This window comes from Podarcis vaucheri, assembly GCF_965113315.1.
Source record: "Podarcis vaucheri genome assembly, chromosome: 13".
NCBI lineage: Eukaryota > Metazoa > Chordata > Lepidosauria > Squamata > Lacertidae > Podarcis > Podarcis vaucheri.
This window is the reverse complement of record NC_138751.1, coordinates 56,820,104-56,846,514: the sequence shown is the minus strand read 5'-3', so window position 1 is coordinate 56,846,514 and position 26,411 is coordinate 56,820,104. Positions and strand designations below refer to the sequence as shown.

Below are 26,411 nucleotides of genomic sequence, written 5' to 3'. Positions count from 1 at the left end.
AACAGAGAAGGCAACCAGCCTGAATCAGTGCCATAGGAAAGACACACCTGGCCCTTCATGTGAGCCCTCCTGACCCCACCCAAACCTAGGCCCCACAATTTCAGACAGGTGAGGTTAGCCTCAAAGATGCTCCACATCTGGCTAAGGATGGCACAGCTCCTAGCAGCTGGCCTTTGAAGGTGCCACATTCTTCTCCTTTAACTCCTGCACTTTCCTGTCAAGTGCGACCAATTGACCTTTTTAAGGGTTAGTTTAATCTATGAAGTCCATAACACCTTCTGCCACGGCAAGGCCAATCTATGGACAGGCAAAAGAAATCTTACTCAGCTGTGAATGCTCCTGTCCTGCAACCACGGGTACTCTGGGCCTGCACCACAAGTCCAAAGAGCCTAGAAAGGGCCCTCTCAGGGTCCTTGTTTGTGCGCCTCCACTGGACCAGCTGCAGAAGATGCTCCCTGACCGCAGCACTGCACATCCTGGAGACTGAGCTTTCTCAATGTAAACTAACTTTGGGGAACAATTCACAGCACAGTTCTCAGGAGAGCTCCCTATTCAGTTGAAAGGTGCAGCTGCAGGAAAACCTTTGGGGTCTGTAGGGCTGCAACAAACAGGATCCAGACAGGATGGAACTACTTCAGGAAGACAGGAAGTTATCTAAACTGCCTCATCTATTCCTCCTTCTATCTGCCTCTCCCATGTCTTCCTTCCTGTCCGCTTGCTGGTCCCTCTGAACCGAGATGTTTAGGCTGCAAGCGCTGCAGAGTAAGGACTTGCTTTGTGCTCAAGTTACTGCAAAAAGTGTTGTGTATAGTATGCAGCTATATAAATAATGATGGCAGCTTCCCATTTAACATTTAGAGGCACTGAAGCTATCAGCTTAAACATTTACCAGCAAGTTAATTGTGGCAGACAAGATTATGGGAGCAAATTAAAGGAAACGGACAACTAGAGTGTTTCCATATTGCCAGGATTCAAGCTTAGCTTGTTTTTCCTCATCCATCTCAACACTGCATCCAAACACTGGCCCAGGGAATGCATGGCAAATTCTGGTGAGAAGGGATCTGATCTACACTCTCCAGACTAATGTGACGATTTGAATGTACTTCTTCAGACTGAACACTTCTTTGACTTCTGTGATACAGTTCTCAACTCAATGAAGTAAGTATTTAAATACTTACTTTATAATAAAATGTATACAAATATGTATTTAAATGCAAATTGCCATGCAGATTTTTTTTAAAGTTAGATTAATGTGGCAGTAGAATGCGACAGATTTATTAATAAATGTGAAATTGACATGGACCAGAAACAGAATAATCTGTTCTTCCTTACTTTCAAACCAAGTATCAAAAATGACCATTAAGCACTCAGAAAGGTTGCCTCAGGGTTACGCCTCAAGGTGACACAATTCAGGGTTGGGTCTATAAACTGTTTAAGGAATTCTTCCTGGAATCAGATTCCTCTACATCCAAATGAGGTGGCTGAAAATTAAGAGACGCAGAAGTTGTCTTACCTGTCTCCTTGCTGGGCAGGGCGATGACATGGGACTGAGCACACAGCTGCAAAAGGCTGCCGGCAGGAAGGATCCGTCCGCAACAAAGCAGGATTTGGGCCTGCGGGGCTTTCAGGCTTCACAGTGGAATGACTGAGGCCTTCCACGTAACTCTGGGGTTCTGAAGAAGTGAAAAGAAGGAAATGGATGTTATGGTCCATAAACCTGCAATGGTCACCAGTCTAGTTATGCATATTAATAGAAATGGAATGCGCTGCAGCCAAAAGGGGGGAAGAGGAGGAAATCGGGGTCACACCTGCAGGCTCACCTCCACCTCCACCTCAACAAGGTGTTATTTGTGCAGGAGCTGTTGCGCAGGCACTCAAACGTATGTGTTTAGGTCCCCTACATGAAACCTAGGAAGGTTCATGAAGAGAAGGGAATGCATGGCAGCTCATCTTGGACACAAGTTGCTCAGAGGCAGAAGGTGCCATCATCCCTCTTCCCTTGCATGGATCCACTTCTTCACAAGGTCAGTATCATTCTGCTGCACAATCCTGCTATCCAGGATACGAAGCAAACAATATATGGCCACTTCAGCTGGAAATAAACTAAACTAAACAATAGTTGCAGTGCATTTGTTACCTTTTGCCTAAGCAAAAGAACAAATGAAGATGCGAGTGAAGAGAAATGAATGTATTGTATCCCACTTGGGCCTAGAAACTAAAGGTGTTGAGTTCTTTACTGAATTCTTCCCAAGGTAGATTCACACACACAAATTTCATCACTCAACTGAACAGCCACCATAGAACAACTTTTACTTCCTCCTTATTTTTACTGAATTTTAACGGAAGAGGCTACAGAAAAATGAAACAAGAGGAAACTTGTTTGTTTTTCTAAAGGATTGTCACAATTGCTAATAGGATGTAGGTATGCAATCTACTAAATCAACAACAAAACACACCAAGAGGAAAATGGCGTGTGGTCTAACGCTTAAGTGCAAAGGAGGAGGATAGGGAAATAACCAGAACTAAACAGAGTATTTGTACTTAATGCTTAAATGTTCAGATATTTTTGAAATGGAGGAAGATGGGGAGAAAGCCTGATCAACTTGGTCTTGCCTCCATTATTTCATTGCCCGCACATTCAAGACTTCTAAGCAGCCTGGCCAGATCACTGATCACCTGTTGCTACTGACATCATGCTCCCCAATTTTAGCCTGACACTTCCTTTTTTAATTCCTGAAAGAGACCTGTTTCCTGGACTTTCCAGCTATACATCATTATTTTTTTAAAAAATACAGTTAAAAGCTAAATCCATGCCACTTTTCACTTGAAAGCAAGGCAAGATACCCAAAGAAACATCATCTGTGCACCAGACTCTCTCTCAGCACTCCTTAAATTTTTAACTTGGCTGAGATCACATTAGACACAGAACTCTTAGCTACTCTAGTAGTAGCAGTAATAATAATAATAATAATAATAATAATAATAATAATAATAATAATTTGTTACTGGGTTGCCCCAGCCACTCCGGGCAGCTGCCCTGGACACAGAATTGACCTGTGCCTCCAAAAGCAGCTGTGAGTACCAAACTTCCCCAAAGCTGTGCGCCTGGTTTTTCAGGGGCAGTTACCCCACAAACAGTCTTGTTGGGGTTATGTCTTGTCGGGTTCAACCTCATTCTGTTGGCCACCATCAAAACAAAGCTGGAGAATAGGGACTGATTAAAATGGTCCCTCCTCTTCCCATCCTTAGCTACAAATTCTTCAGACATAGTTGAGGGACTACATACTGATTTCTGCCACAATTTTACTTGGCTGGTAGCAGACAGAAGAGGTGCCAAGACCACACCATCCCGGGGCCCCTGGCAGTTTTACTACAAGCCCTTTCCTGGTCTCTAATTTGCACAGATAGGTCTCTGATCACATACTTTAAATACCGCCGAGTATACAAATGTGCATCACTGTCACGCATCATGTATAGCCTGTGGCTCACAAAACATAGCCCAGTGTCACATGCAGGTGGTAGCCAACCACAGCCCTCCCTAGAGTTCACACATTAGGAGGCACCAGAAGAAGCCTTGCTACTCCAAAGAGGCATGTGTAAACAAAGACGGAATACAACAATACAGTGGTACCTCAGTTTTTGAAAGTAATCTGTTCTGGAAGAAAGTTCAAGTTCTGCAACATTCAAAAACCGAAAACTCAATACGGAAGCTGTGTGGCATGTTCCAACTTTCGAGGTGTGTTCGAAAACCGAAGCATTTTCTTCTGGGTTTACGGCGTTCCAAAACCAAAATGTTCATCAGCAGACATGTTCAAAAGCCAAGGTACCACTGTACATTTGTTTTTATCTTCAAATAAAGCAAAGATAGAAAGTGCTTGGTGGGTTGTGTTGGTACACCGTTACCGCTGCTGGTACTACTGTCTCTAGAGCAGAAACATTTTCTTGTCCTGCAGAGATTTTGTGTCCGAAAATTTGGCACCTAAACACATTCTGAAATCATTCTAAGTAAGCACTGGTCCTTGTTTTTGTAATCACACAGGTTGTTCTGAGTTGCTCAGAGTGGTTTGTATATATGGCTCTCCAGTAGTCTCCTGTCCAGGCATCACGGGGCCAGATCCACTTCTGGAGAGTCATCAGCATTCAGAACATACACTGGGTGTAGTCTGGAAGTTGTATCTCCAGCATGGCCCACAGATCAAATTTCCTTTCATGGCAGAAAGAAACCTCTCTACGTGTGCCATGACTCCTACAAAGAAACAGCCTCTTGGTGTGTCTGTGTAGGGAATAACGGAGCCCTTGACCATCTACTTGCAGATGTTTTGAACCGCCGCTCCCTGACCATGGGCCACACTCCCTGGGGCAGATGAAAGCTGTGGTTTGAAACATCAGGAGGTCCCAGCTTAGGGATGACTGAATTACAGTCTGCGCAACAAGACTCAGGAACCAAACTGGTCATTCTACTCCACTCTTTCCCCCCAGACTGTCTCTAAAATGGTATATGAACACTGCACACGATAACCACGTATTTATTTATTTTTTAAAAATAAATTCACCCGCATTCCCATGTTTTTTAACCCTACACTTAGGATCCAGCAGATGAAAAACAACACTCCCCCCCCCCCCAATTCCCTGCATGGGGGGGGGAGCATTAGAAATGTTAGCTCTCAGGAACTTACTTCTTTCTGGGGCTTTAAATACCAGCTGTTATATTATTTATTTTAAAAAGAATGATTTTGTGATTTGTAATTACTAATATGCCGCAATTCAATTTGTGGATACGTTCTTAAATTGAGCCTTGAAAGCCCTTCAGATGTTCACAATGAAGCTGCAGTAGCTCCATCAGCAATTTTGGGAGGCTCCCAAAAGTTTAGCTGATTTGGGTTATGTGGTGGAATGGCAGAAATTCTTAGATGATAGCAACTTGCATACTGCTGGTTAGGACACAAAGGAGATAAATGGGATGAGGGATAATTCTGCCAAAACAGCTATGTTAATTAGGGATCAAACTAAACTGGAGGTGGGGAAGTTGTATCTCCAGCATGGCCCACAGATCAAATTTCCTTTCATGGTAGAAAGAAACCTCTCTACGTGTGCCATGACTCCTACAAAGAAACAGCCTCTTGGTGTGTCTGTGTAGGGAATAACGAAGCCCTTGACCATCTACTTGCAGATGTTTTGAACCGCCGCTCCCTGACCATGGGCCACACTCCCTGGGGCAGATGAAAGCTGTGGTCTGAAACATCAGGAGGTCCCAGCTTAGGGATGACTGAATTACAGTCTGCGCAACAAGACTCAGGAACCAAACTGGTCATTCTACTCCACTCTTTCCCCCCAGACTGTCTCTAAAATGGTATATGAACACTGCACACGATAACCACGTATTTATTTATTTTTTAAAAATAAATTCACCCGCATTCCCATGTTTTTTAACCCTACACTTAGGATCCAGCAGATGAAAAACAACACTCCCCCCCCAATTCCCTGCATGGGGGGGGGGAGCATTAGAAATGTTAGCTCTCAGGAACTTACTTCTTTCTGGGGCTTTAAATACCAGCTGTTATATTATTTATTTTAAAAAGAATGATTTTGTGATTTGTAATTACTAATATGCCGCAATTCAATTTGTGGATACGTTCTTAAATTGAGCCTTGAAAGCCCTTCAGATGTTCACAATGAAGCTGCAGTAGCTCCATCAGCAATTTTGGGAGGCTCCCAAAAGTTTAGCTGATTTGGGTTATGTGGTGGAATGGCAGAAATTCTTAGATGATAGCAACTTGCATACTGCTGGTTAGGACACAAAGGAGATAAATGGGGTGAGGGATAATTCTGCCAAAACAGCTATGTTAATTAGGGATCAAACTAAACTGGAGGTGGGGAGAGACCCTCCTGGCCACACTGGAATGTCAGTGGTGCCATTCACACTAGTGCCAGCTTATGAGCAAAACTAGGAGTGCTCTACTTTTAATTTCAAATGAGGCAGAGATGTCTTTCGTTTGACTAGGGACAAAAACAAAGTGAGGGTGTATTTTTAATCATACGCCACCAGACAGATACAAGTCTCTTTGTGCACTCATCCTGGTTTATTCTGAAATATCTGGAAGCAATTACAAGTACGGCCATACATTGGAAGCCAAACGGAATCCGTTCTGGAAGTCCATTTGACTTCCAAAAAGTTCGGAAACCAAGATGCAGCTTCCGATTGGCTGCAGGAACCTTCTGCAGCCAATTCCGGTAGCCGTGGAAGCCCCGTCGGATGTTCGGGTTCCAAAGAACGTTTGCAGACAGGAACCCTCTTATCATCACTCCTGAGCAACTTTGGCCCAGTTCTCACTGGTAATAAACCTGTCTGGCTTGAACCACTGTAAGAAGGGGTAGTGAACGTGGTACCCCACAGGTAGGACTAAAACTCCCATCAGAAACATAAAAAGAACTCGTAGAGGAGACAGAGGTGCACCTAGGCTCCTCTGCGCCCTTGGCAAGGAGATGTATCTGTGCCTCCCACCACGTCCAGACACAAAAAAGAGACATAATTCAGCCTTCACAAGCAACTCTTAAACTGGGTGTTTCACAACACCGTCCTATAAATGTCTATTCAAAAGTAAATCCCACTGAGTTCAACGGGGCTTAGTCCTGGAAAAGTGGGTACACAGGACTGCAGCCTAAGTCTGGCAAGCCAGAGGCAAGAACTTCTGACAATACCTTGCTTGGCTTTTCCTTACTTCTGAGGAGGCACCAGCAGAAAGGCACTAACTTGGAGGTTGCTCCCCAGTGCACACTTTACAGAGGCGGGCTGGGAAAGGGGCTCCGCAGGGCTGCTGTGAGGGCCCACTCATTCCTCCAAAAGAGGTGCAAATTTTGTGCCCTCTAGGTAAGCCTCTGAGGAGAAAAGCAAGAGTCATCTGGGCAGTGGGCAAAGTAGATATTTGCTTGTTAGCACAAATGGTATTCTTCAGAAGTGACACTGAGCACCATCTCAGCAGTTATGCACTTTTAATCTGTGAGAATTTAGCAACTCTCCCACCGGGTGATGGTGCCCCCTGAGATGGGGTTGCGGCGCTCATCTCGCTTTACAGGCCATGGGAGCCGGCGTACAGCTTCCGGGTCCTGTGGCCAGCAGGACTAAGCCGCTTCTGGCGAACCAGAGCAGTGCATGGAAACACCGTTTACCTTCCTGCCGGAGTGGTACCTGTTTATCTACTTGCACTTTTACGTGTTTTCAAACTGCTAGGTTGGCAGGAGCTGGGACCGAGCAACGGGAGCTCACCCCGTTGCAGGGATTTGAACTGCCGACCTTCTGATCAACAAGCTCTAGGCTCTGTGGTTTAACCCACAGCGCCACCCGCATCCAGATGAGCAGGTGCCTCAGTGCAAAACAAAATATTATGTCTGTCAAGAAGAAATGAAGATTCTGGAGCCAAACAGGCACCCTCCTAGAGAGAAAGCAGGTTTAAATTTCATCAATATGTTAACTTCCTTTTCTGACTATGAGGCTGGAAGATGCTCTGTTTGGAGGCAGGAGGGTCCTCCTAGATGACCTTGTTGACCATGTTTTCTAGCAGCCTGTTTGCTTGCCCATTCTCTGAAGGGCCTCGCCTTCTTATGCTGATCCCGGTAAGACTTCTGCCTTCCAGTCTACGCTTTGCCCCATATTTTGCGCGCAATCTCTTCCTGGAGAGCTCCTCCAGCCCAGAGAGGGCCTGGCCATTTCCCCCGGGCCAAGTTGCAAGAAACACGACAAGTGGCTCAGCTCTTGCGCCTCCCGCAAACCAAACCCCAACCCCTCAGCTGCGGGGAAAGAGCCCGTGCAGGATGGCGCGCTGAGCCGGGAGCGCAGTCCCCCTCCGCGGCCAACAAAGGCCCGCTCCCATCCCGACGGAAGACCCTTCTCCTCGGGGGGGGGGGATCGGGGCCCCGGGGTCCCTGTCTGCTCCGGGGAAGCCCGTGCCAACCACGGGGCCGACTCCGGGCAAGCGGCTCGGCTGCTTCCTCCCAGCGCAGCCCAGGAGCCGCCCGCCGCCGCCGCCCCGTCCCGGGCCTGGGGCTCGCCAGCTGCCCGCCTTCCCGCGCGCCCCCCGCCCCGTCCAGGCCCCTCGGAGCCGCCGCCGCCGCCGCCGCCTACCTAGCGCCGCCGCCATGGCCGAGCCCCGCGCCGCCGCCTCTTCCCCGGGGAAGCCTCCCGGCCAGACGCGGCCGCCCAGGCTCCACCTCCAGCCGCCCGCCCGCCCGGGGAAGGAGGAGCCCGCCAGGCCGCGGGGGGGGGGGGAGAAGCTCCTGGGCATCCCGGCTCTTTAGAGCCCGGGGGCTCCGGGAAAGGCAGCTTCCCACCTGGCACGCTGCACCCTCGCAGAACCAAGAGCGGAAACCAGGATCAGGGAGGCGCAGCCCAGTAGCAGAGGGAGCCTCAGGCGGCATCCTCAAGATGTTTCCCTGAAGAGGCATATTGGCACTCGCCCCACGGGCCACCCTGAGCTGACCACTGGGCAATTCCTGAGAATGCGCTGCCCTACCAGGCATCTTGCAGGGAAACATCTTCCCCCGCGCAAGGAGTCCCACCGGCTAATTGTTGTTTCGTCGTGTCCGACTCTTCGTGACCCCCTGGACCAGAGCAGGCCAGGCCCTCCTGTCTCCCACTGCCTCCCACATACACCTATATAGTACAGTAGATGCCAATTCAGAGTTTCTGTTTCTGGGCACAGGTTGCCCTCCCAGCAAAGCCTCTGCCCCAACATGTGCTATGCTAGGGAGAACTAGCAGCTCTCCTGGGTCACCCATCACTCTGACAGGCATGGCCTGAGTGCAGGAAGATGGCTGCTAGGAAAACAGTTTTAAGGTTCTAGAGTCAGCTAGGTAGCCGTGTTGGTCTGACGCAGTCAAAAACATTTTTTTAAAAAATTGTCCAGTAGCACCTTAAAGACCAACTCAGTTTGTTCTGGGTTTAGCTTTCGGTTATAAACTTATGATCATAGTTAGCTAAGGACTCAAAATGGGGAGTCAGGAGAGCTGTGACAAACCAATTTAGGTTGTAGAAAAGGAATCTATATGACCGGGGAGTAAGACAACACAACTCTCTTGAAGAAACATTTGAACATAGGATGGAAAGACAATGCAGACAAGAGGTCACTTGTCTTTGAAGGTGTTGGCGGTAAGCTGCTTATTTATCCCATCCTGAAGAAAAAGAAAACCAAGAATGTTGCACAAGAGAGAAGCCAACCACCATCATTTCTTCCTCAGAAAGTTCACCCTCCACCCCAAGAGGTTTAGGCTGAATGGTCAGATCCAGACCGTGCTCCTTCTTCCTTACAGAGGATCACTGTGGAGAGGCGAGAACATGACCAGCACCCTCTGGCCCCTGAGCATGTTTCTCTGCTGGCTCCATGACAACAGGAGAAGAACCATCCCTGAAACAGAGGAAGAAAGGAGACCTCACAGAATGGCAACCGGAGAGAGCTCTGTAAGGGCCTCTTTTATAAACCTCGCGGGTGGTGCCAACTCATTCCCTTATGGGCTTCCTAGGAAGAGACCTTCCCCTCCTGTGTTTACTATGAGGGAGGGAGAAAGGAGACTCCAGCCTGAGTCCTGAGCCCCCCAACATGACTGAGGGTGGCACTGAGCCCACCTCTTGAGACATTACAGAAAGGACAATACAAAGATATTCCCCCTGCCCAGGGATGTTCACGACCAGAATTATAGTAAACACAGGCAGAGAATAGATCCCTCCTTTCCCACAGAATATGGCCAGGAGCAATTATAGTGCATTACAGATGCAGTGAAATACAACTTAAAAAACCACCCAAAGAGAACTGTAAAATGCATTGCAGGCGGAAAGAACCGTGACTCTTCAATCTCAAGACACAGTGGTACCTCTGGTTGCGAACGGGATCTGTTCCGGAGGCCCATTCGCATCATGAAAAGCCCGCGACCTGAAGCGCCGTATCTGCGCAAGTGCGCAGCGTGATTTGGCACTTTCGTGCATGTGCAAAGCACGATTTAGTGCTTCTGTGCGAGTGGTGAAACCCGGAAGTAACCCTTTCCAGTACTTCCGGGTCGCTGCGAGACGCAACCTGAAAAAACGTAACATGAAGCAAACGTAACATGAGGTATGACTGTATTGTGTAGGACCTCACTGTCCTAGGCTAGCAGCTGAAAGCCAACAAATCTCCCGCTCAAAGTGAATTAAGAACATTGGTTCCTGCCAAAAAAACAGTGACCACACCTGCCAACTTCTTAAAGGAGATCCTGCTACTCAACAAGGAGAATTGCACCAATACCAGGCATGCTGCTGTTGGAGCAATGAACTCTGCAAGATTAGCAAAGTAGTCCAAGCAAGAGAAGGCAGGAGCGTTGCAGACTCCCTCCTCCACTCTCCTCAGAGACAGGCTTAAGACTGTGATTTGCTTCGCCCTCCCCATCGCTAATAACACAGAAGGCGAGAAGCCAAAAGAAGAGCCCTGGAAGGAAGGCCGAGTGGCTAACTGAGTGCTGGCTCCAACCCTGTGAGCCCCAGGCGCCAGGAGAGAAAGCTTTGGGCCAGGAAAAGGAAAGAAAAAAACACTGTGCATTTAAATACCTAAGGGAAAAGGAGGGCCCTGGAAGAGGAGGAGGAGGAGGAGGCAAAAGGCCTGCAAAGCCTGTCTGGTCCAGGTGAGGAAAAGTCATCCTACTCACTGAATGTCCCCCAATCCTCTCTGGAAAATTATAACCTGCTAAAAGAGCCAAGCACTTCTGTTTTCACAGCCATTTCAAATTAAGCAGCACAACCGCCTGCTTGTGCCATTCCATCGTGGACTGTAATATCTCAGCGTTTTTGCCAACATTTTAAAAGAGAAAGCACAGAAGCCCCATTTCCCACCAGAAAGTAATCTTGGTTAATTTCCTTAGATTACATGTCTGCTGCTGGGGCCTCTCCAAAGGACAAGCAAGCAGTCCTGTTTTTTTTTTTGGGGGGGGGGGTTAATGTTTTCCACATTAAAAAATGAGACCCAAGAAGGAAGTTGGAGACTCCCCAAACATGATTTGTTATCTCTCCCTCCCTCTCAGCTTTCAGATGGTATTTCCCTGTTCAGGAGAAGCTGAACAATCTGCAGTGAAATAGGACATTATTGTATAAAATTACTTTCACAAATGGGCCTAGCAGTCAAACATAGGGCACTGTGGCGAGAAATGCTACAAGGATATAAATGAGTAGCCAAGACTTGCAGAGGGAAGGTCATGCAGGCTGAAGCTCAGAATGAGCTCAGGCTTGCAAGAGAAGTTAATAATAGAAAGTGGTTTTTTCACTTATGGCTGAAGAAAGAGAAAGAGCAAGGAAGGAGAAGGTCCTTTGCGTGGAGAAGATTGAGAAAGGCTGTTGGGTGATGGAGAAGGCAGACCTGCTCATCACCTACTTCCAAGTTTCATAGAGCAAAACATCCTTTCCCAGTGCCATCCTTTGCATGTTTGCTCAGATGTAAGTTCCACTAAATTCACTGAATTTATTTCATAGTTTAGGATTGCAGGCTCTGGAGTTTCCCTCTCAGAGTGTGCTCTTTATCAGTTTGCCATGCACTCTTAGCAGCAAATAAAGTTCAGTGTTTGTTTCCTTGTATGAATAAATGAATGAATGAATGAGCAAACATTCTTTACTTCCAACATTTAACATACAGAATAAACCACCAGTTTTTAATACTTTGCTTGGTAATAATATGAACATTTGGGATCTTACTGGTCAGAAACAGCCAGGATTCACTCCTCCCAGGAGAGGGGAGAGAGACAATAATGTCTCACCCTGAATGTAAGTGACCTGTTTGAAGGACTCTATGATTTGAAAACAGATGCTGCATGTACTTTTGTTACTTAGGAAAAATCTTAATAAGCACATTCACACACATACTGTTGAGCTGGAAGGGGTTCCGAGAGTCAAGTTCCCTGCAGTCCAGAATGGACTTTCTATGAAGCTGGCTATCTTTGCTGCTTACTTGTGAGTAAACCAGAACATCTGTCATGTAAAGAATAGGCTAGGAAGTTTAGGATCAGAATTGTAAGAGACCAGCGTGCTCTTCCGAGACGTGGGAGAGACTCGGGGAGTGTAGGATGCTTGTACACTCTGAGTAACTAATAAGGGAACTGCCTGGGAAACACAAAGGCGCGTTGGTCCCAGAGTCCCCAGGGTCTGCTGGGGAAATCAGCAAGCTTCTTTGATCTTGGACAAGGAATTGGCAGCTGGAAGCTAGCCTTGCTTTCCCTAGCAATCTGTGTCACGGTTAAACTGAGGAGTGCCAAGTGAACTGGCTTGCAGCCTTTCCAAAAGTAATCTGTTTGGTGCACCCAGGTCCCCTCCCATAAGTGGGAAGCTGGTGGCAGCAACTACCAGAGAGTAAGACCCGTTGACAACACTGTAAGACTGTTGGGTTGCAGTTGGACAAAGAAGGGGGTGGGGCAGAGCGTTTTCCCACCCCGTCACAGCTTTATCTTTTATCTTGATTTTCATTGTCTGCATGTGTTCTATATTTTAACTTGTAAGCCATCCTAGAAATATTTATGCAGAAGGGCGGCCTACCAATTATTAAAACAAACAACCTTTTAAAATCTATTCAGGAAAATCCAGCCTGCTGCATACTGAACAAGAGACACACATGTTTTGCTTTGTAGCAAATATTTATCTTTATCTGCGATTACAAATTTTAGGGTATTATTCTTGGAAGCTAAAATGGTATCCATCTCATCAAATACCTTCCACCTGAGTTCTGAGATGCACAAACTCTTGGAAGTTCAGTGTAAACACAAGAAACAGAACAATGCAAACATTTGATAGCAAGAATAATCCAGGAAGCTGGGGGGACTGACATCCTTGAGGACGGGAATGGGGAACTTGAGGCTCCCCTATATTGTTGGAGTGCAGCTGTCCCTGATTCTTACGCTTATCCTTGGGCTGGTGCAGCCAACAACATCTCAGGGGCCACAGTGCCCCCCCCCCACTCAAGGAAACATGGATAGCTTTCCATGTAACAACAATAAATGTTATTCCTGACAGCACATTTATAATTATTCAAACTTGGTTTGAGAGGCAGTAAAGTGTCACCACCTTTCCAAAAGATGCTAGAAATTCTGAAGAACTGATACTAGCAAGGAAAAAAAGCGAGATGAAGTCAGATAAATATGGGCTGATCCACACCTTGTTTGATTTCTACTTCTAGCAATTACCATCGCCTTGATATTAGTAAAGGAGTGAATGCAGACAGACAGACATATACTTACATAGGGTAGATCTGGCAGCCATAAAATATCTCCAATGCAATCCAGTCATCCAACAATGAAGTTAGACAAGGCACCATGACCAGCTTGGGTTGGATTAGACCCAAAATGAATAAAAGGCAGCAGAATTTATGCAATGCAATATATACATTATATATTTGAAGAAATTTCTTACATGAACCCCACTGGTAAGAAGTTTTCAATGGAAGCCAGATGGGCCATTATCAGGGATGGATGGAATGGGGCAAATAAGAAAAGAAAAGAACAAAATACAATTGGTAAAATTGAGCTAAACGGTGAAGAAATAACAGAACCAAGAGGAATTAGAAGGGCATTTGTGGATTTCTATAAGCAACTATACAGGAACAAAGAAAGGAATAACAAGAAGAAAATAGAGAGATATTTGAAAGATAAAATGGTAAGGAAGATTCCGGCAAATCAAAAAGAACAGTTGAACGCACCAATAGGTAAAGAAGAGGTAGAAGAAGCCATAAAAGAGTTAAAAAGAGGGAAAGCTCCGGGACCAGATGGTTTCACTGCAAGTTATTATAAAGAAATGAAGGACTCTCTGATGGCCCCGATGATAAAAGTAATGAATAATATCTTAACAGAAAAGGACATCCCAGGAACGTGGAAAGAGGCATTTATTACAATAATACCAAAACAAGACTCGGACTTAACACAAGTTAAGAATTATAGACCCATCTCGCTACTTAACACAGACTACAAGATTTTCGCGGGAATTCTTGCAAAAAGATTAAAGAAGATACTGATAAAGACCATACATAAAGACCAACAAGGTTTTCTACCGGGCAGACAAATAAAAAATAATATAAGGAATATAGTCAATCTCATAGAATATCTGTCCGATAGATGTGATAAACCAGCAACTTTAATATTCGTGGACGCGGAAAAAGCTTTCGATAATGTTATTTGGGAATTTATGTTAAAAAATTTAAAGTGTATGGAGGTGGGTCAAGAATTCTATAACGGTATTGAAGCAATCTATACAGATCAGAAAGCAAGATTGATAGTAAACAATTCCATCACCGAGGAAATAAAAATATGCAAAGGCACAAGGCAGGGCTGTCCACTCTCGCCATTACTATTTATCGTGGTCTTGGAAGTTCTTTTTAATGCAATCAGGCATAATAAGCAAATCAAAGGGGTCACACTAGGGACAAACGAATATAAAATTAAGGCATTCGCAGACGACGTGGTGTTGACTGTGGAAGAACCTACAGAAAGTATAAAAGAAATCTTAAAGGAGATGGAACAATTTGGAGAACTAGCAGGATTCAGATTGAATAAGAAAAAGACCAAAATGATAGTGAAAAATATGGACCGAGACAAAATTGATTTATTACATCAAAGAACGGAGATTGAAGTAGTAAAGAAGATTAAATATCTAGGAATCTGGCTTTCTGATAAGAACATAGACCTATATCAATACAACTACATGGAAAGGTGTAAAAAGACACTTGGAGATCTGGGCCAGAATGAAACTCTCATTCTGGGGAAGAATATCGATGGTAAAAATGATGGTACTCCCCAAACTGTTATATCTATTTCAAACTATACCCATAATTAAAGGCACAAAATTTTTTAAAGAGTGGCAAAAGGCAATTTCGAGATATGTCTGGGAGGGGAAGAAGCCCAGAATTAAATTTAAGTTATTGACAGACATAAAAGAAAGAGGCGGCTTCGCCCTTCCAGACATGAGACTCTACTGCGAGGCAGCATGTTTGTGCTGGGTTAAAGAATGGGTAAAGCTGGATGACAGGGAATTACTAGATCTCGAAGGTTTTAATAACAAAGCCGGATGGCATGCCTACTTATGGAGTGATAAAAAGAGGGCACACAAGGGCTTTACCAATCATATCTTCAGAGGTGCCTTATTAGAGGTCTGGGAGAGATACAAAAATATATTAGAACCAAAAATCCCACACTGCTTATCCCCGTTAGAGATGATGGCTATAAAGAAAGTGAACATGAGAGAGAAATGGGGAAATTATGGAGAAATGGTTATCAATGAAGGAGGGAAGTGGAAATTAAAACCCTATGATCAAGTCAAGGCTTTAACATATGACTGGTTACACTACTTTCAGATAAATGAAATGTTTAAAAAAGAGTTGAAGGAAAGGAATTATGTAGAAAAAGAATCAACATTTCAAAAAGAGATAATAAATAACGATAATAAAAATCTCTCAAAAATGTATAAAATACTGTTGGATTGGCACATGAAAGATGAGGAGGTAAAATCAGTGATGACCCAATGGGCAAGAGATTTCGGCTATAATGTTCAATTAGAGGATTGGGAAAGGCTGTGGAAAGAGAATATAAAATTCACAGCCTGCACTTTACTGAGGGAAAACATGATGAAAATGCTTTACAGATGGTATCTGTCACCCGCGAAGTTAGCAAAGATGTACAAGGTGGACAACAAATGCTGGAAATGTAAGGATAAAGAGGGGACCTTCTTCCACCAGTGGTGGGAGTGTAAAAAAATTAAATGCTTCTGGGAGGAGATTTACAACGAGTTGAAAAAGATGTTGAAGTACACCTTCGTGAAAAAACCAGAAGCCTTTCTATTAGGCATTGTCGGGAAGGATGTGAGAAGGAAAGATTGTAAACTTTTCCAATATGCGGTGACAGCTGCCAGAATTGTGTTAGCGCAGAAGTGGAAACAGGAGGAAGTCCCAACAGTAGAGGAGTGGAGAGCAAAATTGACAGAATACGCCGAATTGGATAAATTAACAGGGAAAATTAGATATACTAAAGATCAAAAATTTATAAAGGATTGGGAGAAATTTGTGTGTTATCTGGAAATTAACTATGGTGTAAAAACAACGCTAGCGGGATTTAAAGAGGCTTTGTAAAGTACTGATAAATATTGTTTAGCAGAGATGATGAGGAAGGGAGAGTCAAGTGGCAATATGGAATGATAGATGAAATGTGTATAAAAAGGATAACTATGAATGATTGTCAGCGACGCTGAAGGAAGTCAAAAATGGATATGATGGTTGTATAACGAATGTGTTCCTTTTTCTTGGAAATGTTTTACATATGCTTTCTTTTCTTTTCTTTTTTTTCTTGTTTTTTGGAAACACTTTTTTTATTTTTTGAAAAACTTTAATAAATATATATTTAAAAAAAAAAAAGGAATGGGGCAAATTTTGCTGGTGGGTTGCTTGAAAAGGAGGCAGAAAGAGACCACTCCTCTCCCCATCCACAATAACAACACAGAAATCACTCCCCACCCCACCCCTGCTTGAACCCAGAAGCCTTAAGAAAGAAGTTTCCCTTGCTATGGGGGCTTATCTCTGTTTGGATCATGGCCAGGGACTGAAGAGATGGGCCTCACTGCCCAACCTATAGAACCTTCCCCACAAGAACTGCTTCCCAGTGCCAGTAAGAGAAAGAGAGCAAAGGCATATTTCGCTTGCAAGGAAAGCAAAAAAGACGCTTGCCTGGCCCTTCCTGTCTGCACATAAGGGACACACTTTTTGCAGGCGTGCTTGTTCTCTGCCTGGGTGCTTAGTTTGCTTCTCAGGAAGGCCCTGACAAGGCAAGAGCAATGGTGCCAAGCAGAACAGTCCACTTCTCTTCCTTCTCGTGAGCCTTTCTTCCTTAAGGCTCCTTGAACTAAGAGAAGTTTTAAAAGAAAGAAAGACAACAAATGCTATTTGGTGGGGTGTTTTGTGAGCTCAGTTACAAGCTTCCAAAAAAACCTGTTGCTTACTAGCCAGGCCAGGCCTCTTCATAGCCTAGCCATTTGAGAAGTGGTCCTCTGCCATGTCCTGACTGCCCCCTCCCCCCCCCCCGGCACGCTGGGACAGTTTTGCAGGAGTGGGTTAATAAATGGGCTGGAGATTTTGAAAGCTAGACTGAAGAAACCTCTCTCTGTGGACAGTTTTGGCTTAATGAATCCAGTCTCTGTGTCAGCTTCTGCTGACCTTTGAAAATCCTTTCCAAGTCCTGTGATTCTATGGCAGCAAATGTTCAAGCACAGAACATTTGTGAGACGCAGCTCAAATCTCTGGCAATTGGCTTGGTGCAGAATGTTTTAGCTTGTGTAATGCAGCTACACAAAGGGACCTCAATTCACTGCGTGAGGCATAAGACAAGAGGGTCTTTATAAGTCCCAGAGTGGGAGACACAGAGCATTCTTGTTTCTTCAGAAGCACACAGGAACCCTCCATTGCAAAACTAGCTGCCCTCACAATGCCAGCTACCAAGTTTCCACTGCTGGATGTTTTTGATGTTTACATTTAATTTGAAAAGCCAGGGGGAACTACATACTGCTTGAAGAAGGCTACCTGTTTTTCAAAATGGGATTAGCTGTTCGTGGGCCAGATTGCTTACCTGACACACAACTTAAAAGTAGAGGAAGACACATTTCCACAGTGCTCTTTTGTGCAAACAAGGACGTAGCCTCAAATGGACAAATGCAATATGTAAACTGGCCAGTTGTGGGTATCTTCCACAGCAACTCCTGGGATTGCAGCAGTATTTTTCTCTGTATTTTATAATTTTATAGTACAGTGGAACCTCGGTTTTTGAACATAATCTGTTCTCGAAGACCGTTTGACTTCCAAAACGTTGGAAATCAGGAGCAAGGGGAAGTCGGCAAAATCCACTGAGAAAAAAGAAAAACGTGCAGCGGAAGCCGTTTGACTTCTGAGGCGTCTTCAAAAACGGAAGCAATTACTTCCGGGTTTTTGGCATTTGGCTTCCAAAACGTTTGGCTTCCGAGAAGCTTGAAAACCGAGGTTCCACTGTATTATGATGTTTTAATGATACCAATGTGGTATTTTTCATGAGCTGGTGGTTTATAAGTAGTCTTATAAAATAAATAAATCAATAACATAAAATAATCCCAGGAATGCCCAAATTGTGAACCTGAATCTTCCACCTCACCTAAGACAGGCTGAACCCCTATTTCTTAACCTGTCTCTGCCTTGCCCATTCCCAATGTCAGAACTTGAAATTAGAAGATTGCAGGTTCCTGCCTATGAAGACCATTCCAAGAAACCTCATGGACATAACTGGGAGGGGCTTACAAACATACCCCATTTCTCCAGCTAGGTATTAGTAATACAAACCAGAACAACATGCTTATCCAGGATTAGACCCTAAATGAACTACAGTGGTACCTCGGGTTAAGAACTTAATTCGTTCTGGACTTCCGGGGTTGACGCGATCTGGGAATGGCGGATTCCCTCCGAGCTCCGGAGGGAATCGGCTCAGCAGGGGACGGGTCTTTGCCGTGCCGGCGACACGGGGACCCTTAAAACCGCAGGCGCGGTGCCTGCGGACTGAAGACTCGGCGGGTGCCTTAAGCGCCCCCCCTGATTCGCGAAGAGCCTTTTTAAAGGCTGCGGAGGGGATACGGGGGGTGGCGTGGCACTGAGAGTCCATCGCTACCTCTGCTGAGCGAAGCCGCGAGCCATGACCGGAGAGCGCTGACTTCCTTCCTTGAAATTCGGCTGAAAAAACAACCCGTGAGTAATTTGGACTTGGCTTTTAAGAAATTTATCCACTGAATTTGAGACGATCGGGGGATGTGCTAAAAGGAAGTCCGCACCCCCCACCTTGCAGACGATCTAGAGCAACGAAAAAAGAACTAAGCTGGAGTGCCCACCCTGTAAAGGGTGAGTTTTTAAAAAAAAAGACAGTAACTTCCAAGATTTGGAAATTTTGAGCAGGAGAGAGGAGTGTTGGATGTTTTGTGTTCTGTTGTAAACAACCCCCCCTCCCGGGCCCGGGAGCGTCCTGCTTTGGAGCTGGTTTAAGAAGTGCAGAGTTTGACAGCTGTCAAAGCTGTCAAACGGACTGTTAATAGTGGAAAATTGCTACCTAAGTTACCTCTGGATTAAAAAGAGTTACAATTGATCTAAAATTGTTGGAAATAAAGAAACAATAACAAGACAAAGGACTGTTGGGGAAAAGAATACTAAGTAACCAGATTCCCTCTAGAGGGAATTCTGTGGAATTACAATGGCTGTGGATGGAAAGATACTGGGAGAAATCGAAAGGATGTTCTATTTGGTTGGAATCTTACAAGAGCAGACTACGGCTATGAGTGAACAATTGATGACCTTGACTTCTGAAACAAGTAGTTCTGCTGAATGTAACGAGGACCTCAATGAGAAAGAATCCACAGCTGAACCAGAAATGATAATAAAAGAAGAGGAGAAGACAAAACAAGAAAGAGAAGAAGTGATGTGGGAAAATACAGAGCAGAAGCTGACGCCTGTGGAATACAAACAAGGAGATTATTGGAGCAAATCTACTATAAATCCACGAAAGATGCAGAAGACGAAAGTGGAGGTCCTGGGAGTCTATGAAATTAAGGAATTTAAAATAAAGAAATATAATCGGGGCCTCCACATAGACTCTGACTTTGATTACCTTCAAGATTCATGCCTTGTGGAAACTCTTCAGCAGCTGTTTGCAAATATGGGAAGAGACTTTGGATTGATGGTGAAAGAACTCTTTCGAGATGTGACGACTGGCATAAAGGATTACCAACAAGACCGGCGGAGAGGGACTGAAAGAGACTGGAGGGCCTCGGACGTGAGGAACCCGGGCTAGGAACTGTTATTTTGGACATGCTTTGGGAAGGGACGCAAACCGGGGATGGGAGGGAGGGAAAAATTAAGTTCTAACAACACTCATGATTATGGGATTTGGTTAAAAAGATCATTATTCAAGACAAAATGGGAAATCGTTGGAAGGGAATTGAGGTCCAACTTAGAAAAAAATAATTTTGTTTGTTTTTATAAAAGGACTAATATTAAGACAGGGAAATGCCAATTTGCTGACATAAATTTGGAAATGGGGATGCAAGGGAGGGGGTAGGGGGAAGTCAATGACCAGGGTTAGGAAATAACATTTTCGGGAAAGTATATATGTTTGTTGTTGTTTTCTTATTTTCTTTTTTGTTTATGTGTTTATTTGTTTTTTGTGTCTTTGTTTTTGTCTATATAAAATGTGAAAACCCAATAAAAATTTTATAAAAAAAAAAAAAAAGAACTTAATTCGTTCTGGAGGGCCGTTCTTAACCTGAAACTGTTCTTAACCTAAGGTACCACTTTAGCTAATGGGGCCTCCTGCTGCCGCCGAGCCGCTGCCATGCAATTTCTGTTCTCATCCTGAAGCAAAGTTCTTAACCCGAGGTAATATTTCTGGGTTAGCAGAGTCTGTAACCTGAAGCGTCTGTAACCTGAAGCATCTGTAACCCGAGGTACCACTGTATGTTCCACTGGCATTGAACAGAAGGAGCTGAAGACTCAAGGGAGCTGCTGATTCAACAATCAGGGTTCTCCTGGACAAGAGGAGACAGCGTGAGGCTGCTCGGTTCCCTTTCATGGCCATTCGCATCTCCACTGCCATAACTCCTTCTGCTGGAGACCCAAGCATCAGTGGCAGGGGCACCATCTATGTGGGGCCGTGGGGCGTGCTGACGTCATGCGTGCATGTTGTGGGGAGTGCATGCATGTGTGTGGTGACATTGCATGGCCCCAGACCCCTCAATCAGGGGAGGCAAGCCCAATCAGTAGTGTCCTGGCCCTCAATCTCACCAATCCTTCATTATCTGACCCCCAAACAGGTAAGAACACAACATAAGAACAGAAGCATCCAGTAAATGCAGAATTTAAACCTGCAGACAAACATGATGAATAAATTAGCAGCAAGGCACAAAAAGGTACCTTATGATAGCACAAAATGCAGGGTGCAGAAAAAGCAGTTATTCTCACAGCGACATAGTGGGGGGAAATAGCACAAGATAGACAGAAAAGTGCCTTCCCTAAGACCACCAAGGGAGTTCATGGATGAAATTTGAACTAAGAGCTTCCTGGCTCAAAGAAGACGCTAGCTCAGTGCAGACTAGAGCCCTTCTCAGACATTCATTTAGATATAATGTATGGATATGGGAATGGGGTGGGCAGGATCTTGGGTGCAGGATCTGCTCCAGATCTACACCCATGTATTATAATGTGCTCAGAGCGCTGCAGCATTTATGCTTACTGTCCAGCTGTCTTGGTCTAACTGAGGTGAAGGGCAGGGTATATTTTTAACAAACAGATGAGAAAACAAGAACATACTCATGGAGTAAACATTAAAAACTAACTTTCTTTAAGGTCCTATCAGTGGCTTCTGTTTTATAGTTTCAAAAGAGGAATCTCACACCAGTTTAATCAAAAACTTGGATGAACCTAACAAGCCAAAGAATTCTGGGGCATCTATCTGACAGATCTTCATAGAAATAGTCTGGTTGCAGATCATTTGTTTTTTCCAAGTCATTTTCACTGACAGTGACAACATATTTTGGTATGCAGAAACAGAAAGCACCCGGCTTGACTGAACATGCACAGATCATAGTCCTCTCTGACAAACATGTTTTTGTCAAGGAGAAAAGGGAAAAATACCACCAGAAACAGTTCATTTACGAACATGCCCAATAATAGAAGCTCCCTCTGAGAAGTTCTGTCCAGCTCTGGGACAATTCACCATTAAGGGACACACTAGAAATAGCACAAAGTATGGCAACTTATGCTCAATTGGTCCCATTTTGCTAAGAGGATCTCCAGGCTTCTGTTACCTGCCCCTAGTAGGTCTCACCACCTCTACTGTGATGTTTCTGTATGTATATTATGAAGGTTAGATCTGCCCCCTTCTCTTTGCCTAGGTGGGAATATGGATGGCTCTGTGGTCTTAATCTATTTCATCCTGTTTTTATATACCCCCTCTCTTCCCACTCCTGTGTGACTGCATTTATGTGGACGGCCACAAAATATATAAATACATAGACTGTCCTCCCTCCCCTCGCTGGGGCTGCTGCCCAACCAGGGAAAGGCTGCAGCGCAGAAGCACCAGGATGTGGTGGGCGGCAGCATCAAGGCGGTGGGTGGCAGGACAGTGGCTGCTCTCGGTTGCCCTCTTGCCCAGCTTGCAGCAGGGCACCACAGCTGAGATGACTTGGCAGCCTTGGGGTGGAGCCTGCAGGCAACCCAAGCACCCCAACCCCCACTTGGGAATGAGGTGCCAGTGCGTGGAGAGGCAGTGGGGAGGGAAGGTCAACCTGTCCAGCTTAGCCTCAACCCCCTATTGCTCACCTGGTGCCCCTTACTCCCCCCGCCCTCACCACTGCCTCTTCATGTGCTGGGGGGGGGGAGTTGCCAACTTCCAAGCCTCTCTACTCTAGAGACACTTGTCTCTCTTTCTTCTCTCCCTATTAAAGTGGGGTGCTCCCCACTTTACACAGTTTCACTTACATGCACAAGCTCCTGGAATGTAACCCCTGTGTAAGCGGTGTGTGTGTGTGTGTGTGGGTGTGTGTGTGCCTGTAATAATAATCAAGGTGAGTATGGATGCATGTGCAAGTTCACACTTGGACACCCCACACTCCAAAAGCCTTCTGTATTGAATAGATTATATAACTCTGAAGGCAGTGCTTAAGATATCATTTATGCAATGAAATGTTTCAGTAATTAGCATAGTATCATTGCTCAAGCAGCCAAAATGACTGAATTTGCAGACTGTCCACAGAAATGTTAGCAGCAGGAAAAATATTCTATAAATTCTTTGTTCTCACGAAGCGCCAAACTTCATCAACCATGCAGGAGAAAATATACTTAAAATGTCACCTATGAGCAGAGTCCACATTCAGGAATATGTGTACCTGGATTCTCTGTAAATGATTAACTGTTTTAGCTGACAAAACATGCAAAGCTAAATATAGCATCTGATCCAACTCAGGCCTCTTGCACACTTCAGCAATTTTATTGTTGTTAATGCTGCAACGGGTCTGGGTCTCTAGGGTGATCAAATGCAAAGAAGAACGAAGTCCCTGTATGTTCAACAGCTATACAGAAAAGGGAATTTTGGCAGGTGCACCTTGCCATGTGAGAGTCTGAAGAGACATGTCTGCTGAAATTCCGCCTTTTATATGACCATTAAGTGCACAAGATACCTACTTTTTAATCTATTTATACTCCTTGTTTTGCTTCCCGTTATTAATGTTAAGCAAACAGTTGAAGAAGCTGCAGCTATTTTGCACAAGGAAAGTCTAGTCTGTACTGTGGAACAATTCTAACAGTTCTAAGAGCACAGCTCTGAGAGGCCAGAGCTGTGAGGACAATGGCAGTGGCACGCACCTGAGAGGCGCCAGAACTGAGTTCCGGTGAGCTCTGGCTGAACAAACCCTGGTTGTAGGATATAGAAGCAAAATCCAAAAGACGCTGTCTCACCATAGGGAGTCTCTGGTGATACTGGATATGCTGGAGTAGTCTGGAGCGTTTGATTCCCATTTTTTGTTGGTGAGAAGATGCTGCTGTCTGCTTCATCCAGGTCTTCCTGACAGTGTTCAACACGCCTCTGGAATATAAAACAGAAACATGGAGGAAGCCCATTTTTCCCAGGCATGATCAAGTCAGCCTACATAAACCTTTTGCCCACTTTTAAAATGAAAAGATCTCAGTGCTCCTAAAGCTGCAGACAAGTGGACACATGCAGCCCAGTCACAGTTAACCTGGGGAAATGACCACTGACCCCATTGCCAGATTTACATCTCCTGGGTCCAAAGTGGTTAACTACAACAACAGCACAGGGCTGGTTCCAAATCTTTGAAGGCATGCAGACAATCCCGAAAACAGTGATAGATTAGGCATTCTTACTCAAGTAATACTTTCTTACCTGGGGTGTATGGGGTGTCAGGGGAGGGGAAGTACCTCTGGTGGGGGACACGCAGCGCTCCTTCTTGGGCAGTTTGCTCATCTTTGGTCCCCCCCCCCCTGCACTCAGCTCTCACCTGAGGCTCCTAGAAGCTGTCAGCAGGCGACAGCGGACACGCCCTGGGGGGAAATGGCTTCAAATGCCTGGCTAAACAGGTGAGGTTGACTGATGGGTCTGAAACCCTTGGTGAGTGAGGGACATCCCTGCACGCAAAGACTGGCTCTGGCGGATTGAGTGGACAAGACCAACACTGGGTCCAATGGTCGGTAAAGCGCTTCCTGCACCTGCTGCTTAGGGAAATGAGGGGCAGGTGGGGCTTGTCATCTTGGAAAGGGAGCCTGTCTAGGACAATGCTGATCCTAAACCTTCATGCCTTGCAGCCATACTCATTCCTGAGAAAAGTTTCAGGAGTAAACCCTGAGGAACAATCCAAATCCAATGCCTTGCGGAGAAGAAAAGGTGAAGGAGTAAACTCTACACAAATCCAGAATGAAATCCCTAAGGCAATGGAAACAAACTCCTTTGTGCCTAGCAAGCTGGTACATCGGGACCATGTGTCCTGGCTTGTCCACCAGCCTGTTACAGGTCAATGACTCATGGAAGATGGCCATCATTGACCGTGAGCTGAAAAGGCTCAACACTGACCTTGCCACTCTACAGGACACCAGACTCACTTCGAATGGCAGCCTCTGAGAGTAAAACTACACCTTTTTCTGGCAAGGAGGGCAAGTTCATGGCATAGCTTTCACAGTGAGGAACTCTCTTCTGTCTGTGATAGAACCACCAGCCGGAGGTCTCAGAATGCTTGCTTTCCCTCCGCCTCTCAACAACCTCCGGTCTGGATAGCATCTTGAGTGTCTAGGCTCCCACTTTGTGCTCTGACCATACAGACCAAGGACCAGTTCTAAGAGGAGCAAGACCAGGTTGTCAGGAGGGTCCCAGCCTGAGAACACCTATTCCTGCTGAGAGAATTCAGTGCTAGAGTTGGGAACGATCATCACACATTGGACACTGCATAGGCCACTTTGGTATTATTGGCAGCATGAAGGAAAACGGGCAAAGGAAGGCCTGCTTGAACAGTGCACAGCCTCTGCACCATGAGCACGTTCTTCTCTACCAAGGCAAAACATTGAGTGTCCTGGAAACAGCCAATATCAGGCCACAGGAACCAGCTGGACTTGATTTTGTCCCCAGGCAATCAGCACTGAACTGTGTTCGTGCCACACGGAGCTACCACAATGCTGACTGTGACACAGATAGTCACTCCCTGGTGGCAAGAAAGATCCATCTCCAGCCAAAGACAGCCCAAAGCCCAAAGTAGAAAGTGCGGCCTTGAATCAACACTGCCAGAACAGTCATGCCGGAACTTTTTGAGTGCTTCCCTGATTTTGTTGAACAAGCTCTACTGACCTGCACCAGACATAGTGATGAAGCAAGGTGAGACCGCGTCCAAGAGGCAACCTACAACACAGCTATGTCCTCCTTGGGCAACAGAAACAAACCGACTCCCGGCTGGTTAGAGGCTGGCATTAAAGGACATGGAATCTGTTATTGCTGTGAGGCTCTCCTCAACTACAAGAGTGTACCCTGTGAAAATACACTTGCTACACTGAGAAAGGCAAGGAGCGATGCCCAGCGGATTGCCAGACGATGTGCCAATGACTCCGAGAGCTGTGCCAGAGCATCCAACTTGCTGCTGACACCAGCAACATTCACCAAGGATTCTCTAAGGATTCACCAAACATTCTCTACGGGGAGCTGGCCTCATGCATCAGACCCATTGGCAGACCAACTGTGTTACCCAAAGGTATCTGCAAACAGGACATGAAAGCTGGCAACATCAACGCTGCCATGTGGGACTCCCTTGTAGACAACAGCAGCACCTGGAGACAACCAGTCAGGTCACATATCGACAGCAGTGACCAGAGGAGGAATGACTGCTGAGAGGAGTGCAGAAGGAAGAAACACCATGGTACACCTGCAGCAGCAGCACCGGATGCCTTCCTCTACCCCAGCTGCAGCAAAACATGTCTCTCCCCTATCAGCCTCTACAGCCACAGCAGGTGCTGCAACCTTCCAACAGCTTGGCCTCACCCCCAAAGGCGCACTCTTCCATTCTCTCTCAAGACAGATGGATGCCAACCAACTTTCTTACCTCATTTGACTCCCCTCCAGGCTTGTATGAACCTAGTCTTTCCGCAGAAGGCTCCGCCCATTCACACTTTGGATATAATGGCTGGGCTGAGACATTGTTCTCAAACTGTGCCCGGCTTAACTTCTTGTTTAGTCCACTCAATACGTCATCTGCTTGAGAGCCTGGAGATACAAACACACAGAGAAGCTCGATCTGGTTACATGTTAAACATTCAGACAAATAAGGTAAAGGTAAAGGGACCCCTGACCATTAGGTCCAGTTGTGGACGACTCTGGGGTTGTGGCGC

General features: G+C 45.5%; 1 protein-coding gene across 1 annotated transcript in view; it reads right to left on the bottom strand.

Annotated features, from left to right (window-relative positions):
• TNS3 (tensin 3) overlaps nucleotides 1–26,411 on the bottom strand; it is an 81,496-nt gene that overhangs the window by 13,783 nt on the left and 41,302 nt on the right. Inside the window, 3 exon segments of the mRNA XM_082196064.1 lie at nucleotides 1,514–1,673; nucleotides 23,487–23,613; nucleotides 26,126–26,286. Coding sequence (XP_082052190.1) covers nucleotides 1,514–1,673; nucleotides 23,487–23,613; nucleotides 26,126–26,286 — 448 coding nt within the window.